The 18,767-nt window shown below is 35.6% G+C and overlaps 1 protein-coding gene and 1 long non-coding RNA gene across 5 annotated transcripts in view; one reads left to right on the forward strand and one right to left on the reverse strand.

The window, feature by feature from the left end:
- Positions 1-13,712, forward strand: part of PRPF40A (pre-mRNA processing factor 40 homolog A) — a 54,834-nt gene extending 41,122 nt beyond the window's left edge. For 2 of the 4 annotated variants that reach the window (XM_060152873.1, XM_060152876.1), the window contains exons 15-26: positions 231-381; positions 1,360-1,493; positions 6,091-6,205; positions 6,362-6,465; positions 6,598-6,714; positions 7,041-7,178; positions 7,390-7,485; positions 10,127-10,213; positions 10,300-10,396; positions 10,480-10,541; positions 11,189-11,320; positions 12,678-13,712. In XM_060152873.1, coding sequence (XP_060008856.1) covers positions 231-381; positions 1,360-1,493; positions 6,091-6,205; positions 6,362-6,465; positions 6,598-6,714; positions 7,041-7,178; positions 7,390-7,485; positions 10,127-10,213; positions 10,300-10,396; positions 10,480-10,541; positions 11,189-11,320; positions 12,678-12,770 — 1,326 coding nt within the window. In that variant the 3' untranslated portion in view covers positions 12,771-13,712. The remainder of the gene's footprint in view (positions 1-230; positions 382-1,359; positions 1,494-6,090; positions 6,206-6,361; positions 6,466-6,597; positions 6,715-7,040; positions 7,179-7,389; positions 7,486-10,126; positions 10,214-10,299; positions 10,397-10,479; positions 10,542-11,188; positions 11,321-12,677) is intronic. The other 2 variants (XM_060152875.1, XM_060152874.1) reach the window with 1 other exon arrangement.
- On the reverse strand, positions 10,205-16,532 carry LOC132522376 (uncharacterized). The gene is made up of 2 exons (XR_009541186.1): positions 16,348-16,532; positions 10,205-10,471 (listed from the first exon to the last, which is right to left on the reverse strand). It is a non-coding gene; the product is annotated as an uncharacterized LOC132522376 (long non-coding RNA).
- Positions 16,533-18,767: the final 2,235 nt, after the last annotated feature.

Here is an 18,767-nt window from a genome sequence, read left to right on the forward strand (position 1 = left end):
AGGGAGGTGGGATTCCAGCTTTAGACAAGAGGTTAAAAAAAAATTTTGAAGGTAAGAGCCAAGCAGTTAGGCAAGAGCACTGGAAAGGTAAAGAGTGTTGGTATTTAAAGTAAATGGGTAACATTTGAAATTTGAACATCAGTTAGAATGTGAAGAAACCTTCACTAATTACAGTTTATATGTCATACTTTATTTGAAATTCAAAACATATATTCATATTTTTGATTTAGGAACAAGCAAAGCAGTTGCGAAAGAGAAATTGGGAAGCCTTAAAAAACATACTTGACAACATGGCTAACGTGACATACTCTACTACTTGGTCTGAAGCCCAGCAGTATCTGATGGATAATCCAACTTTTGCAGAAGATGAAGAATTACAGAGTAAGAATGATGACTAAGTGGAAGGAACAGTTTTTTAAAAGTTGTCCAGCAGCGAAGAATGGTCACTTTTTTTATGCAATCACTAACTGAATTTTACATAATTGTTTGTCCATCCCTGAAAAGCTGTTTTGTTTGTTTCCAAATAGGATATTTCTTTCTAATTGAGTTTTGTGATTCAGGACAAAATATTTCCCCCAAAATCTGAAGTTAGCTTTATCAGGTATTCTTCAAATGTTTATTAGGTAAAGCCTGAAATTGTCCCTTGCCATTTATATGTGACTTAGTGGGAACCAAATTAATAACCACATTTTACTCATGCTGTCCTCTTGAGGTAATGACTTTAGAGATTTGCTTGCAAAAGGCAAAAAATGGATTAGCATTACTTTACAGTAAGCTTCCCCAAGTTCTGTCTTTTTCTGATCTACCTAGTTGCTTTTTAAATTACAGCTTTCTTGATTATCCTTTTGAATACCATACTTCAGTAAGTTTGAGGGAGGGCCTAGAATTCTGTACTTTGAAAAACTCCTTGGGTAATTCTGATATTGCTGACAAATTTATCACAGCAGTTTTATTTTCGTTTTATTACTTGTGTCATATGTGTTTTCTCTGTTTCATCCTCGGATTCGGGGGCTATGATTTAATGAGGTCTTTTTGAAATTTTTCATGTGGGAATTCCCTGGCGGTCCAGTGGTTAGGACTTCGCACTTCCACTGCAGGGGGCGCAACAGGTTTGATCCCTGGATCGGGGAACTGAGATCCCACAAGCCGCACACCATGGCCCAAAAAAAAAAAAAAAAGTTATAAATAAATTTTCCTTGAACACTTCCTATTTAGATAATTAGAAGTCATATTTGAGTTTAAATATAAATATTTTGGTAAAACGAATTTGAACTTTGTAGGGAGTTAATGCAAATAAGTAAACTGCTTTCTTTACTGATATTTGACGTTTTAATTTTTTTTAACTGAAAAAAATTCTAGACATGGATAAAGAAGATGCGTTAATTTGCTTTGAAGAACACATTCGGGCTTTAGAAAAGGAAGAAGAAGAAGAAAAACAGAAGAGTTTGCTTCGGGAAAGGCGACGACAGCGTAAAAACAGAGAATCTTTTCAGGTAATTTTAAAAGCTCTGTTTTCTAGCTTAATTGTATAATATGGTTAAAGACCTGTAACAGTGATGTAAACAATTTTGAGAATCTTGATCTCAGATCATTAACTTGGGCTTTTGCAGAGGATCCATACAAATTTAACTCTTAAGTTCTATATTTAGTTATGAATCCACTTAAGGAGAGTAGCTATTTCAGGCTAGGGGAACATGGAAGGCTATAGCAGATTTGGTATTTAAAGTGAGCACTGATAGATAAGGTTTCACTTGGGAAAGAGGAATAGATATCATGAGGGGGGACTGAAAATAAAATGTGATGAGTTATTAGTACTAATTGATTTTTAGGTTCTAGAGAATGGTTTTGAGGATGGGCCATAATTTTTAAACACTATACAGAGGAGCTAAAATTACATGTTCTTTATATAGGCCAGTGGCTTATTTTGACCTCCAAGTATCACTTTTAGTCTCTCAGTAATGGAGCCTATCACAGAGCAATGAATTTTTGCATTTTATATTTCACCAAATTTCCATTTCAATAATAATTATAATAGCAGTTAGCATTATTGCTTATTTCTGTGCATTTAAAATTTATAACCTCTTTTTATGATAGCCTTATTTTATGATAGTAGGTACTATTTTTGTTATGTCCATTTATATAGGTAAGGAAATGGGCTTAGAGAGATGAAGTGACTTGCCCAAATTCAGCTACTGAGTAGTGGAGCCAGACTTTGAATCTATGCTGTGTTTTAATTACTGGGTCTCTTTCATTAAACACTGTATTAGGGTAAGTGCTAAGTTACAGTGACTTAAATAAGAGGTTTTATTTCTTGAAAGAACAGTTGTTTTGGTTTAGGGTAGAGCACATTGTCATCTCCTAAGGCAGTGGTTCTCAAAACTTAGCATGTATCAGAATCACTTAGAGGGCTTTTAGAAAACTCCCCATGGTGCCAAAGATCATTAATCATCTTAAATGCCATAGCCAATAGCATTATTGCAGTCTTCATTCCATAAAAACGTAACATTTACTACTCTCTGTGGTTTCCTCTTAGTGGTTTCCCAAAGGATCATTCGGAGTATTGTTAAAACCAGGGACTGTTGAGCCTCACCCCCAGAATTTGATTCAGTAGGTCTCTTTTAAGTTTTGAATATACGTTTTAAAGGAGGTATAGTAGCAGAGGAAAATTACTGAGCTGAATATCTGAAGCAAAACATGCTAATACCAGTTATATCAATAGTAATCAGAAACGATGCCAGACACATAAAAGCCATATTTCAGGCTTAGCAAAAGATGCTTGTGGCCTTTATATTAGGATTTCTGACCCACGTTCTCCAGTTTCAGTATTGACATTGTACTTTCTCTTATATTTTCTGTGACCCAGATTTCCTTATTTTTGTTATATTTTACCTTATAGTTCTCCTTATTTTAAACCATTGCAAAAGCTTCATAAGAGATATTAAAGCTAAGTGGTTGCAGAAGAGTATAATCAACCTCGTGAAAATCTGTTCTCCCCTTCCTAGGCACATGGCTCCTTAGTTAAAATCTAAGTTTTCTAGCCTCGTTTATAGCTACTTGTGGTAACGTGACTGAATTTTCAGCTGAATGTGAAGGAGACGAGTAAAACTCCAGCATCATTTTTTAATTAATTAATTTTTTAAATTTTTTGGCTGCATTGGGTCTTTGTTGCTGTGCGCAGGCTTTCTCTAGTTGCAACAAGTGGGGGCTACTCTTCGTTGCGGTGCACGGGCTTCTTATTGCGGTGGCTTCTCTTATCGCGGAGCACGGGCTCTAGGCGCGTGGGCTTCAGTAGTTGTGGCACGTGGGCTCAGTAGTTGTGCACGGGCTTAGTTGCTCCGCGGCATGTGGAGTCTTCCCAGACCAGGGCTTGAACCCGTGTACCCTGCATTGGCAGGCGGATTCTTAACCACTGGACCACCAGAGATGTCCCACATCATTGGTTTTTAAAAGAACTACCATTTCAACTTCTTCCAAGCTGAAATGTGGTCATGGGGATAACATACCCTAATCATGCAGAGAAAGCTAATGGCCTCGGGCAGTTCTCTAAGTATGGGCCAGCATGTCACTGTCTCTTGGAAACTTATTAGAAAGGAAACTCTTAGAACCCCACTGAGACCTAATGAATCAAATTGGGACGGGGAGGGGGACTACAATCTGTGGTTTTGTTTTTACCATTTCTTCACATGATTCATTGAGATACCACCTAAGGTAATTTACCAAAAGTGGCAAATGTTGAGATTCTTTATGAAATAAGACTGAAAGAACTATAGTTAGATGTGACATTTAAGGTCAGTGACTGTCGACATCTAGGGGAAGTTAAAGAGTTGCCAAATAGTTTAAAGGTAAATAGAGGCAAAATCAGACCTTTCTCTGATGTTTTGATAAGACAGTTCAAGAGTACTTTCAGGGTTAAGAGTGTGGCTTTTCTTTGGTAAGAGAGAACCAGTCAAGAGGGAGAGAATGGGGCTTCCCTGGTGGCGCAGTGGTTGAGAGTCCGCCTGCAGATGCAGGGGACACGGGATCGTGCCCCAGTCCGGGAAGATCCCACATGCTGTGGAGCGGCTGGGCCTGTGAGCCATGGCCGCCTGAGCCTGCACGTCCAGAGCCTGTGCTCCGCAACGGGAGAGGCCACAACAGTGAGAGGCCCGCGTACTGCAAAAAAAAAAAAAAAAAAAGGGAGAGGATGAAGAAAGAATTGAAGGATAGGGGTATTCTGTTATTAAATAAAATCTTTGAAGGTTTATTCAAGCATATGTGAGTAGTTACATTATGAACCTTATATGAGGAGACAAAAAGAAGGAAGATGAGGGAAAAGACATATTATTGAGTTGGCCTGAGGCAGTGAGTGGTGTTCAACTAGTGCTTTTGTTGATGGTCATGATTTGGGGAGAAGTTGCTACTAGCATCTAGTTGGGTAGAGACCAGAGGTATTGTTGAACATCATCCAATGTACAGGACCAACCCCCCCCCCCAAAACAAAACAAAAAAGTTTACGAGCTCCAAGATGTCATTAGTGCCAACGTTGGGAGCCTTCTCCTCTAAGGGAAGGAGAAATAACCAGCCTCAGCCATCTTTGAAGCAACTTGGTTTCCATCTTCTCCTCCCCTGCCCAAGGTGGGGTTAGTAAATAAAAGAGAGAAAGAGCCATACAGTTTTAGCATAATGGTTTTCAAACCTGAATTCACATAAAACTTACCTGGTGAGTTTTAAGAAATAAATTACAAATATCTTTATTTTAATTCATATTTTCTTTAAAAAAATCTCAGGTGATTTCTAATTTTCATTCAAGTTAGGAGATTCACTACTGAAATGGATTCAGTGTCGAAATTCTATGACTTTATCAGCAACCTAGAAGTGAAACAAATACTAGCAAAGCAGGTATGATGAAGTAGATTTTAAGATCCTAGAGAGCATCATTGAAGATGGTTTCTAGGCTGTTTCAGGGACTCAAAAGGGAGTAGGTGAAGAACCTTGGTTATCACACAGCAGGGGTGGGTTGAGCTCCCATTTATGTTGAAGGGTAAGGACGAAAGGATAGAAATTAAGTTTGAGGAATAAATTTTGGAAATAGAGACTGAATTGACATGCTTATTCCTATTTGGAGAGAAGTGGTATTATACATGTCTGGTGTCATTCAGGACAGTGCTACCCAATAAAAATTTGTATGCCACATACATGATTTTAATATCTTACTAATTTTAGTAACCTTTTATTTCACCCAATATATCTAAAATATTGTCTTTTAACATGCAACCAATATATTTTTATTTATTTATTTTGGTAATAAACCTTCAAAATCATTGTGTGTTATATACTGCTGGCGTTGAACAGTGCAGGTATAAGAATTTTAGGAGTAGAATTTGGCCCCTAATTTAGGGACATTTATAGAATTAAAACTCCCTAAGGATTTCAGGATATAGGAAATGTGGAAATTGCTGAGTACTAAAGTCCCACTATGTTGCCCTGAAAGTTGGCAAATAGTAAAAAAAATGGATAAAGTGAGCATATAAAAATTTAAGTTGTAACAGTAATATGGAAGAAAGGAAATAGGTTTTAAAATCAGACATGGGGGTTGAGTCCTAGTTCCCCACACTATATGTATGTTGCTTTAGTAAAATTGTATATCTTCCTCTTAGAAAAGAAAATTAAATTAAAAAATCCTCAGAACACATTAGGCGTTATGTTTAAAAACAAAAAGTATATTTTGCAGTAAATGTGCATGCACATTCTTTAGCCTCATCATTTGAGATAACATCCAGTGTTTTGACTTTATTTGTATATGTTTGCAAACTGGAAATGATGATCTATCTTAAGGGACAGTAAACTGAAGCCTGGAAAGGTAATGTAGCTTTTCAACAGTCCTTTTCTCTGAAGTCCAAAATAGTTTTTTGCCTAAAAGCTGATTTTACTTTCATCAAAGAGCAAATATGCTTTGCACCTAAACATATTTGTGATAACATTGGCAGAAGAGTTTTAAATATAGCTGTTTTTAACATGTATCTTCGTTCATGTTATACCAATATTTCTAAAGTCCTTAAAGATGGCTTTTCAATATATAATGGGTTCGTTGTTGTTCTCCCCTTCCCCCAGATATTTTTAGATGAACTGCATGAACATGGACAACTGCATTCTATGTCATCTTGGATGGAATTGTATCCAACAATTAGTTCTGACATTAGATTCACTAATATGCTTGGTCAGCCGGGTGAGATTCTTCTCTTTCCTAATTTGTAGTTATGATCGTTGGAATGGGCCAGAGGGAAAGATGGTTGTGTTGGGGCATGGGGGGTGCTTTCTTTTGTTTTATAAACAAAAAAGTAATTGCAGCTCTTTGATTAGAGCTAGCTTTTGACTTCTTTAGTTTTTTCATTAGGATCAACTGCACTTGACCTTTTCAAGTTTTATGTTGAGGATCTTAAAGCACGTTATCATGATGAGAAGAAGATAATAAAAGACATTCTAAAGGTAAATAGTATATACTTGGTATTATTAACTAGTATACTTGCTGTTAACTGTTAATCCGTGCCATATATTTTAAAGTGATACTGTGTTCCTTTGATTAGTGTTATTAATATTAACAAGATTTCTGTTTTTTAGGATAAAGGATTTGTAGTTGAAGTAAATACTACTTTTGAAGACTTTGTGGCAATAATCAGTTCGACTAAAAGATCAACCACATTAGATGCAGGAAATATTAAGTTGGCTTTCAATAGTGTAAGTTATCATCTTTACTGTTATGAACAACTAGATTAGTAGTATAGTTTTTAATACATTTGGCCAAAAATACTTAAGTTGTATGTAAGCTACTGAAATAAGGGAATAGGAATAGTATTTTACAGAGTAGTGGACACTCTTCCAGGGTGAGGTAACAGAATATAATGTACTTAGATGATGGCTGATGGTAAGCTTCCTTTCCTAAAAATAATTGGCTCTCTAACTTATAGATGATAGGAGAATACTTAAATTAATTATAATGAATTATTTCAGTTAACACAGATTATATTATACTATTATAACTGATTAAATATGTTTTCTAAAAGTTACTAGAAAAGGCAGAAGCCCGTGAACGCGAAAGAGAAAAAGAGGAGGCTCGGAAGATGAAACGAAAAGAATCTGCATTTAAGAGTATGTTGAAACAAGCTACTCCTCCAATAGAATTGGATGCTGTCTGGGAAGATGTATGTATACTTGTAAATTTTTTCCTTTACAACTGAAGATAAAAATTTTTTAATTCTTTCTCATAGCCACAGAGATAACTAGAGGAAAGGAAATAAACACTTTGAGGGGGCTGGGCTGTCACAGTTTTCACTTGCTGCTATGATTCCTTTTAGTCATATTGGTATACTCTTCTCAGTATTCATATATTGATTCCATATCTGAATTTTTCAGATCCGGGAGAGATTTGTAAAAGAGCCAGCATTTGAGGATATAACTCTAGAGTCTGAAAGAAAACGAATATTTAAAGATTTTATGCATGTGCTTGAGGTAATTTTAGTTTTATCGTAAGTGGCTGAAATATTACAAAATACATTAAAATTTTTTAAAAATTGAAGAATTTAGAATGATCAAAGTACGTTTTTTAAATTATACTTTTAAGTAATTTTATACAAATGTACTTACTACCTGGGATGATTAGGCAATGGTTTATTCTATAGAAATTGCTTTTAATTGAAACAAACTAAGCTTGCATGGGAATTTAAAGATCTGTTTAGTGGACACTTTTCATATTTGTTTCATACTTATACAGTGTTACAGAAATTCATCAATTTAGCAGTCAAATGGGGTGACTTAGTAAACCTAAAAAGAAATCAGAATCTTGTAAAACAGATAGAAAACAGCTTTTAAGCACATTTCAGATATTATACTACATTAGATGTGTTGGAAGCGCAGAGATGTTCTGAAAAATAATGGAATAAGGTAGTAAGTTTTTGTTAAAATAATAAGTAATGATAAAATTGCAGTTATTCCACTAGCTGAATTAAGGGTATTTTGATGAAGATTTCAGATGGGCACTTGGAGATAGTAAATATGCTAAATTGACCAATAATTTTTGAATAGTAGTATTTGCTGCCTATATGGGCCAGACACTGTTCTAATTGTTTTACAGATATTTCATATATGAGCTTAATCCTCATAACAACCCTATGAAGTTACAGATGAGCAAAATTGAGGCAAAGAGAAAAAGTAATTTGCATGGAAGGGATTCCAACATAGGCTTTTGATTCCAGGGCCAGTGCTTTTAACAAATAAGCTGTGCTATCAGTTATAGACAAACCAATACGTTACAGCAAGCCAACGTTAGCACATACTTAATATTATAGTGCTGCCGATGGTCATTGGGCATAGCAGGTCACTTAATTGACTGTTGATTGTTGCATTGCATTTATTGTTCTTGATGAATATCATTGTTGACAACAGTTTGCTCTGTTAACATGTCGCACATGTACCATATATTGTTTCCCAGCTGCCTCTAGATTTAGTGCTATTGACCTATAGATCTTTTCTACTCAAAGTGTGTTTCAGACCAGCAGCATCTGTTTTACCTGGAAACTAGTTAGAAATACAGAACCTCAGGCCCCATCGGCAGAAATCCTGTATCAGAATTACCATTTTAACAAGATTCTCGAGCACTAGAATGTACATTTAATTTTGATAAGCTCTGCTCTAGGTAGTGTCTTAACATTTTCCCCCAATTCAGGAATCTCCAACAAGATTCTTTCATGATCTGTGCTGGGGGGTATTAGTGGTGAGGTCATAAATGGAGCAAAATGATGGCAGCATAGGGAAAAGCTGAACATATCAGAATAGGACTTGGACCCCAATAATGTGGGCCTTGAAGTAGAAAAGGAAGAAGAGTTAACATTCAGTGACATAAAGAAAGAATGAGGACTGCCCTCGTGGTCCTTTGGTTAAGGCTCTGCACTTCCACTGCAGGGGGCGCCAGTTTGATCCTTGGTCAGGGAACAATCAGTCGAGAGAAAGAGAGAGAGAGAGAGAGAGAGAGAGAGAGAGAGACAGAGAGAGAGAGAGAGAGAGAGAGAGACAGAGAGAGAGAGAGAGAGACAGAGAGAGAGAGAGAGACAGAGAGAGAGAGAGAGAGAGAGAGAGAGAGAGAGAGAGACAGAGAGACAGAGAGACAGAGAGACAGAGAGAGACAGAGACAGAGAGAGACAGAGACAGAATCCCTGAACCAGATTTTCTGTTTCCACTTACTCGTAAACTGAAGCAGAATTTATTTTCAAAGGCTTAGATATGTTTGGGGGCAAGGAGTTTTTACTGCAGCGTTTTTCCTTCCCTACTAGCCTCATAATTATTTTAGTGACAGAGTTAATCCACAGAGACAACATTTCCTTTTCTGATTTCATGTGTAGTTAGATTGCCTTTGGATATCTTAAGCTTGGCTAGGAAGGGAATGCTCCTTGGGTGAAAAGAGCTGATTTTGCATTTAATTTCTGAGACCAACCTCCTTTATGGATGATTCTGAGGTAGTTCTTTATTTCAGTGCTGAGCCACGTTCATCAGAAAAGCCACGTATGAATAACATTTTGTTGTTTTTGAAAGTAGTGTAACTATTCTGCAGATTATACCTTTATGGAGGGTATCAATTGTCCCTACTGTACCCACACCATTCTCATTGCTAAAAAAAAGTATTTTATTAATACTTTTGGGTTTTTTTTTTTTTTTTTTTTTTTTGCGATACGCGGGCCTCTCATTGTTGTGGCCTCTCCCGTTGCGGAGCACAGGCTCCGGACGCGCAGGCTCAGCGGCCATGGCTCACAGGCCCAGCCACTCCGCGGCATGTGGGATCTTCCCGGACCGGGGTACGAACCCGTGTCCCCTGCATCGGCAGGCGGACTCTCAACCACTGCGCCACCAGGGAAGCCCTATTAATACTTTTGAACGTTGTGTTTAGATGTCCAAATGAGTGGGTACAGGATAGTTAAAATGTTCTCTTCTGTTCCTTGTTAAGTAACTCTTTGCACCATTTCAAGGGGGGAGTACATCCTAAATACGCAAAATGAATGCAGTTTTACTCTAAGAACCTATTTGTAAAGCTTTTAAAAATTCTCCATGATGTACTGTCTAAAGTGTGAACTTCTGAAATTTTTTTCTTTTGCCCCTGTAGCATGAATGTCAACATCATCATTCAAAGAATAAGAAACACTCTAAGAAATCTAAAAAACATCACAGGAAACGCTCCCGCTCTCGCTCAGTAAGGAAGTTTATTAAAAATGGCACCATAAGTGTATTGAAATATTTGTTAGCAGCATTATGAATGAAATTATTTGTATTGTGTAGGGATCAGATTCAGATGATGATGACAGCCATTCAAAGAAAAAAAGACAGCGATCAGAGTCTCGTTCTGCTTCAGAACATTCTTCTAGTGCTGAATCTGGTAAACATATCTTTTAACTTGATTAAAATCATTGACACTTGGATGTCCTCAAATTCTGACACTTTTCTTTTTGTGCTGCTTAGAGAGAAGTTATAAGAAATCAAAAAAACATAAGAAGAAAAGCAAGAAGAGAAGACATAAATCTGTAAGCAAACTCTTAATTTTTACACTGTACCTAGGCTTTTGCCCTTCACTTTCTCAGTGGCAGTAGAAATTTCTGTCTAGTCCGATGCAGTCAACAGAGTTTAGGTATGTACCTAAACTCAAGAGTTTCATAGTTGTTGTTCACCTTAATCTTTCATTAAAATCTTTTGGTGAACTTTGAAAAAAAATAACACAGTGTTAAGACTTCCACTCTGGTTTTTTATAGTAATCTTACAGAAAGACCCAAGGGTGTGTGATTGTATATATATATATATATATTGACCTGTTGTTGAGAACCACAAGTTTAAATGTTTAAACTTTTTCCTTTACCTTCAGCTCTTAATCTTAGGTACACATCAAGATACACCTAATCTTAGTGATGAAGGCACACTTAATTTAGTGACGCTCTTTTAGTGGTATTTTACCCTATCAGAATGTCATCTTTCCCATAGGAAAGACCAACTTCATCTCATGAATCTTGGGAATGTTTTAAATTCCTTGAGGTTATCGATTCAGATTCCACCACTCTAGGAACACATACATACTCTGTTATATGTGGGTGTTCTTAAATATTACCTATATAGGGACTTTTTTCTAATGGAATGGTTTCTTTATCAAAATGCTGGCATTGTTTTTTTATTTACACAGGACTCTCCAGAGTCAGATGCTGAACGGGAGAAGGATAAAAAAGAAAAAGACCGGGAAAGCGAAAAAGACAGAACTAGACAAAGATCAGAGTCAAAACACAAATCACCTAAGAAAAAGACTGGAAAGGATTCTGTAAGTATTTAGAATTCTTTCATCTCTGCATTTTCATAGTACAAAAATGTCAGCTACTTTTCACACACAGTTTTCTAACGTATATGATCATGAATGACCCAAGTTAAGCATCCTAAATTTTATATTCCTTAAAAAAATAACATAGCATTCTCTAACAGTTGTTTAACCCACTAAGAAAGGATATATTCTTCTGCTTTGTACATTCTCACAAAGAAATACCAATGGACATTGTCTACCTAATTTTAGAATATAAACTTTAAGAGATTCACATCAGGTTTTCCCTCCACCATATCCACAGTTGTCATTGTTACTAAATCCAGTTTCAAACGGTAGCTTTCCAGCAGCTTTTAATCATTGGGAGGGAAGAGTTGAGGGCAAGTAGATAGGAGGATACAATAAGCCAGATCTAATGTTTTATTACATAATTAGTTTTCAGTTTCCCCTGTATGTGTGTTTGTGTATGTATGCCAGAGCACAGTAACACAAGCCTTCTTCACCTTGCCGTTCGTTCCACAAATGCTGTGGGCTTAGCAAGTATAATGCCTGTGAGTTACCAATTGAGAGTTTAAATTGTGTAGGTAAGCCCTGGTCTCCCTCTGGATATTCTCATTCAGTGGGAATAGGGTGGAGGGTTTTTTTTGTTCTTGTTTTGTTTTTAAAGCTGCACTGGTGAGTCTGATGCACATCCTTGGTGAGGAATGATGATTTCCTCTATACTTACTTAGCAACTTAATAGTTTCTTCTTCACAGTAGGTTAAATGAAATCCCTGAAGGGGGAAGGAAGATAGGTGAAAAATCTACTTTTGAAAAGTTGCTTCTCACAGTTGTTTTGGTTTTTTTGTCTGTTTTAAATTTTTTCCAGCCAAACTATTGTCCTCATAAATCTGGAATGTTTCTTTATCTGGGCGCAATAGTATGCTTAAAGCTTGATACTTTTATGTAATATAAAACACGTATAGGACAACCTAGAATCGGAAAAAATAGCAAGGAATATAATACTTAGGAAATGAACACCCAGCTTCCATTATGGAAACAAGATGTTTCATATTCAGTTGTATTAAGAGGAAGAAAAACTGGTACTTACTATTCCCCCGATCTACATATTAATGTAAACTGAAAGTAAACACCATATAAAAGTCTCATTCTAAGTTAAGTGTCTCCCCTAATGTAACCAAGGAGTACTTAGTTAACAACCCATTGGTAGGCTTTTAGGAAAGAGATCAGTCTTCATACCCTATGATGCATTTGTTTTTGTGGAAAAGAATCCACATAGATGTGGATTCTTTTTTCAAAGGTTCATTACTACTTAACCTTTTGAGTCCTGACACAAATATAATTGTATTCGTTGTCTTTTCAGGGTAATTGGGATACTTCTGGCAGTGAACTGAGTGAAGGGGAATTGGAAAAGCGTAGAAGGACCCTTTTGGAGCAACTGGATGATGATCAATAAATTATACCAAATATGTTTACAGTATGATTTAAAGTCTAATTCAGACCAGGGATTCTATTTTAAGTTCAATTGAAATAACACTGGGTTTTAATTATATCACAGAAAAAAAAGTGCATTTAAGTATTGTTATTGTGGACTTTATAAAAAGCAAAGGAAATTGAAAATAACTTTTGATTCTGTATCAAGAATCATATTTTCATACAGTCATAACTGTCTTTCTGTGACCCTTTCATAGGGCACTGCAGAATGGATTAAAGGTGGCAATTTACTGATAACTGCAGGTGTCTCTACTTTGTTCTAAAGTCTAAGTCATGAGGTGATTTGATTTACTTTATAGAAGTTGGATTTTGAAGATATAATGAAAATTTTTTAATATCTAGTAGTACAAAAAAAGCACCAGCAACTGATAAAACTGCTTTTTTGTGCACTATCCAACTGGTTGAAGCCGATATGATCTTTTAAGGTGAACTCAGACATAGGTGTTCTTAATGGAAACCTGGTAGACCCTTAACTATAGTGGTGCTATTGAGCACTACTATAATAAAGCCACCATTATTTTTTATGAAACATCTAAATACATTTTAAAAAGGCTATTGTGAGGGCATTATTTTGAGGTGATGTTTAAAAAGTTAACATCAAATCAAATTGTAAATTAGCTTAAATATATTGCCTTAAGGACCTACTAAAGAATGTGCCACCAAACTTTAAGTGATGGTTGCAATATCCTTGTCTAAAACAAATCAATGTTGACTTAAACGATTTCTTTAACAGTTGTCTTTTTTTTTTTTAAATCCGATCTTTCTCTTGCTTTTTTTCATTGAGGAAGTCTTTTACCTTCCCTCCTCACTGAGAAGTACTGACTTCGTGGTACACATTCTGAAGCATTTCTGATTTGAATATTTTTGTACATTTTTATCAATTATTAAATCTTCTCTTCTAGTGTGTACTAGTATTTATTTCTACTTAAACTGCTCAGCTGTAAAAAATTGTATGATCCTTTAAGGGTTAAGATACTAAAATCCCTGAAATTTTGCTTTAGCTAACCCACACAGCTAAGTTACTTTCCTTTTTTAATATTTAAGAATATTATAAATCAGTGCATTTGAGACCCCTGTATTTGTTTTTGATCTGTGAATTTCCTACAGAATACTCTAAGAAAGGCAATGGTTTGAAGTTTAGAATACTCTTTACATGCTAACTTTTGAAGGTTGGTAATGTAATTTATACTATTTTCCTTCAGTGCAGGAGATTTTTTTAAGTAAGTAAGTAAATTATAGCACATAGTCTTTGGTATTATCTTAGGTATTTTTTTATTTTGGACCCTTTGGGCAATCCTGTTTCAGGTTGGGATTCAGAAGAACAAAAAGTTTATTTTTCCTTCACCATCCTAATTTGAAAGTGGGACTGACCAGGATGACTCTTTTTCCATCCCTGCCCGCTTTGTTTCAATTAATCTAGCATCCACTATTGAAAGGCTCAAGGCAGGTTGGTGGGCGGGGCAGGGAGGGGGCCCTGAACTTTTCTCGCTGCCATGTCATTTTTCTGTTGTGAAATATGACATGACTTTGTAGAAAGTGAGAGTGACTATCTTTAGAAAATGTGAAGTAACCAATTGCTTGCTTGAGGTTAGTCTCCTATTGTATATTAGAACCAAAACATATAACAACAGCTTTGGCAACAGGCAAGTTGCCTAGACTTAATTTTCAGAGGTCCCTTCGTAATGATAGTTAATATTGCTAATCATGTCAGACACTTGACATGGAAGTCAGAGTAAAATCTGCATATGATACTGGCAGAAATACTAGTGATGTTTCACAAGAGAATGTAGAATCTAAAACTTTTAATTACTTCCATGAATGATGATTTTTTTAAGTACAACTTTAAAGTTTTGATTTTTCTATTTAAATAAAAAGCTATTGATGTGGTTTAGCATGTCCTCAAATTAGATTTCTTATTTCTTATATACTGTCTTATCACAACCTCAGATCCCTACAAGACAATACAAATTCAAGTTTCCTTATAGTTAATCCATGAAAACTATTTGACCTAAAAGCGAAACTGATAAATTCTAACGCAAAATACAACATCCTTGTTATAAAACATGTAATTGAAGTGACTCTAATTCCTTAGTGATCCCATCAAATGATACTTAGTTGCCAGAAAGATACTATGGCCTGAAGGTACAGGCAATGGGAAGATTGTTTTAAAACAGTTGTGTGTGAATATTTTTAATCCATTTGATTAGGTTTCTAAATCTTCAGTCTGGTAAAAGTTGAAATGTCTTGGAATATTGGTTAGAGTTGGACAGATATGTTAAAAATGTGTTCAAATAGGAAAGTATTGTTTATATTCAGATAAGGGGAATTTCTGCTTTTCAGTTAAGCCTCAGACTTTCAGGTAAATGTTAAGGGCTTATCTTCCCTCACTATCAATCATTAATGTTAATGAACTCTTAGATTAAATTCACTAATACATTTAATAATATCATGCTTAATAGTCAAAATCCAGAACCTCAAATATTTGATGTTTTTATTCCTCCCAGTACATAATTCCTGTGTGGGAAAATTGAATTTGTATGAAAAGTTAATGAAGTATAAAGAACTCTTTGCACCTTTCCCAACTGTATTTAAACAACGTAATACTTCTAAATAAAAGCAATGGTCCCAACATTTTTTTTTTAACACAGTGACGGCATTTCATTATCATTACCCAAAGGAGCTTCAGCATATAGATTCATGGTTTTCAACAATAAAAATACTTTTTATGCCTTGGGAGTAATACTTTTTACACCCAGTAAATTTGAAAATGATCAAAGTATCACAGCTATTTCATCTTTTAATTTTTGCTAATTGGGCCCCATATTATCCAGCTATAAAATGAAAGGGATTGGCCTAGAGTAAAGCAGTCTTAATTCACAGCATTAAGACTGTAAAACTTCTTGAAATATCTGTGTACATTTTTCTGGAAGGATGGTCCATAGTTTTCATTCGGTTACCAAAGGGCCTGCATCTTGTGTTAAGAAGCATTTGCCTAGATGATCCTGGTTTTCTTCGCATGTTAATGGTCACCTGAGTGCTGACTAGGCAGCCACTTTTATTTTTGCATCCAGAAAGGGGTAGCTTCTTTATTTAAGGATTTTCATTTAAAACTTGGATACTTAAAAAAAAAAACAAAAAAAACTTGGATACTATTTAAGAGAGAGCTGTTTCTAATCAGAGTACCCAGGGAAGAGTAATGAATGCTTTTTTTAAGAGTTTATAGGGTATTTAAGTATATTATGTAATTTAAATGTAAATCACAAAGCCAAAGAACTAAATAAGCATTTCTGAAAGCAAAATGAGGCAAAGCACGTTAATTCCTTATACCTGAAGTCATACTCTTTCTATTCCCTTGGGGATTTCTCTAAATACTAGGTAGAATTTTCTTTTACATTTTCTAGGACTCATTTTACATAAAGGAAAAACAAAATAACGTCATGAGTAATTTTCATGGAACTGTGTTCTAAATCTCATGCTATGGTTCTAGTAATGGCATATAGCAGTCTAATAAATTCTTACCTTCCTTGTTAATTTCTTACCTTGCTCTTAAGTTTTTCAATTGTTTTGATGTAAATGATGGTCAGATTCCTTGGGGGCAGGGATTTCTGTTTCACTCACTGTTTTATCCTGTGAGTTAGAACAGTGCCTGGTACATACATAGTAGGCATTTACTGAGTGAATGTAAAATCTTAGTTGACAGACGTACTCATCCAGCATCCATGGTACTCGTCATCTGTTAAAGGGCTTGAAAAAGCATTGTTGCAATAAACCATACTAAACCCCAAACTAATTGAAGTACACTAAAGATAAGTTCTAGTGACTGTACCTCAATCTTAACTGTTACTTCAGAAATGTCCAAAAGCTTGTTACGTGAAAACATGAAACTTTCACGTGGTTTTAAGTAGGAAAGGCAATCCCTTGTGATGATTTGAAACATACCTTCTTTCATATCATATTCATACTACGATTACCACAGTAGTAGTTTAAGAGTAGTAACTTTTGAGGAGCTAACATTTAGCTAGATAAGAGTTGATCTAAAGGCCCTAATGGACAAAAAAAATTCCTATTTTAACTTCTGAGAAGGGGTGAATAATGGTGACAGGGCATGCACTTCAGTGTTCTTGGAGCTAACTTACAGGTGAGGTGAGAAGTGAGCAGATTTTGCTCCAGTTACCCACACACTCCCCCCTAACCCTCCAAACATTACTTGGTTTCTCTCTACCTGGCTTAAGTTCCTTAACTGCAGATTTTCTGTGCTTTTTGAACTTGCTGTATAAAAACTGCTCTTACGATTCAATATGATCTCGTTCAAGGCCACCTCATTGTTAGTGACTGGTAATTGACTATTAATTTGATGGTAATTTGTCCTAGGTTTAAGGTTGATGTTTGCATTTCACGGGAACTGGCTAACCTCGCTCCAGTTTTCATTCAGACTATGAAAGTGGCTGCCTAATCTCACATCAGATTCAAACTAAGCCATTTCTTGATGCCCTTCTTTTATGCTGTTCTTTGGGGGTATCTAAATGTGGTATTCAGAAATATCTTTTTTTTTTTGGTCCTGCCTGCAAACTTTTTTGGTAGGTGTTGATCTCTTGCCTACCTCTGCAACTAAACTGAAGACTTGTTCTGAAAGGTGAGTAATAGGGGGAACAAGGTTTCTACTTTGTGTTTATAATTACCAGATTTTCTCTTATGTTCATATATTGTTCTGATGTAAAGAACATCAATTACATAAAAGTAGACCTTTTGTAAATAAATATAATTTATTAGAAAAAAATGGCATCTCTTACTAAGTTGGATTTGTGTCAGCTTTTTCCTTTAAGCACTGTCATATGCAGCAGTTCTGTGCTGTAAGATGATAGATGCCCACATTCTGTTTTCTCAGTGTAATATTTGCTTTTCTCTATAAAAAGATCAAAGAAAAGTTTGTCAACTTTCGTTCACACATTTGTTTCTTCAAGTTTTTTCTTAGAAATAGATGGGGTATTTTAGAAAAAATGGAAGATTACTCCTTTGGTATGAAGTGGGCTGATAGTATATTCACCTGTGCACACATTTCTGATAAAAACTATATTAGGGCTAAGAATTTCATAATCAAATTTAAAATTAATAGATGTGAATTATAAAGCTAATATTATGAAAGTATTACAGTGTAAAATTAGGTAATTCTACAAAATCCAATACCTTGAACCAACGAAGTCAGTGATATCAAGTTCCGTCATCTACTGAGCATTGTTGAGTCATCAGGGTCACCGGACATTCATTGCAGTGTCATTGCAGTGACTTTTAGTGGGTTAAGATTTATATTTTTAGTCACAAAGACTGGGAGAGGGAAACAAATGGACTTAACTCTGAGTCATTAGGAAATATCTTTTAAAATGGGTGCTGGGCATTCCCTTACTCTCCAGTGGTTAGGACTCCATGCTTTTCACTGCAGGGGGCGTGGGTTCATAAAACAATCCCTGGGTGGGGAACTAAGATCCCACGAGCCACACGACGCAATCAAAAACATAAACGGGGGGTGCAACTGATAAAAGATGTCCAAACCCAACCGTATCCACTTCGTTTGACCTTTCTGTAGTTTGGGTTTGAAACATTCTGAATTTGTAGCATATTAAAGATCTTACTTCCTTTACCATGAGGCACTTCTGGTACAAAAAACAATTTTTGCAGTCTTACTAACTGCAAAATTTAACTTTTTTCCCTTCTTATAAAATAAAGCTTCAACTATAAGTCTACCTTGGGGATATCACAATAAAGCGAACCACTCAAAATGTTTGGTTTTTTTGTGCATACAAGTTATGTTTACACCGTACTGTAGTCTATAGTCTATTACATGTACAATAGCATGTCTAAAAAACAATTACATGCCTTAATTAAGGAATAATTTATTGCTTAAAAACGCTAACCATCATCTAACAGGGTTGCCACAAACCTTCAATTTATTAAAAATAAAAAA

This window comes from Lagenorhynchus albirostris, chromosome 6, assembly GCF_949774975.1.
Source record: "Lagenorhynchus albirostris chromosome 6, mLagAlb1.1, whole genome shotgun sequence".
NCBI lineage: Eukaryota > Metazoa > Chordata > Mammalia > Artiodactyla > Delphinidae > Lagenorhynchus > Lagenorhynchus albirostris.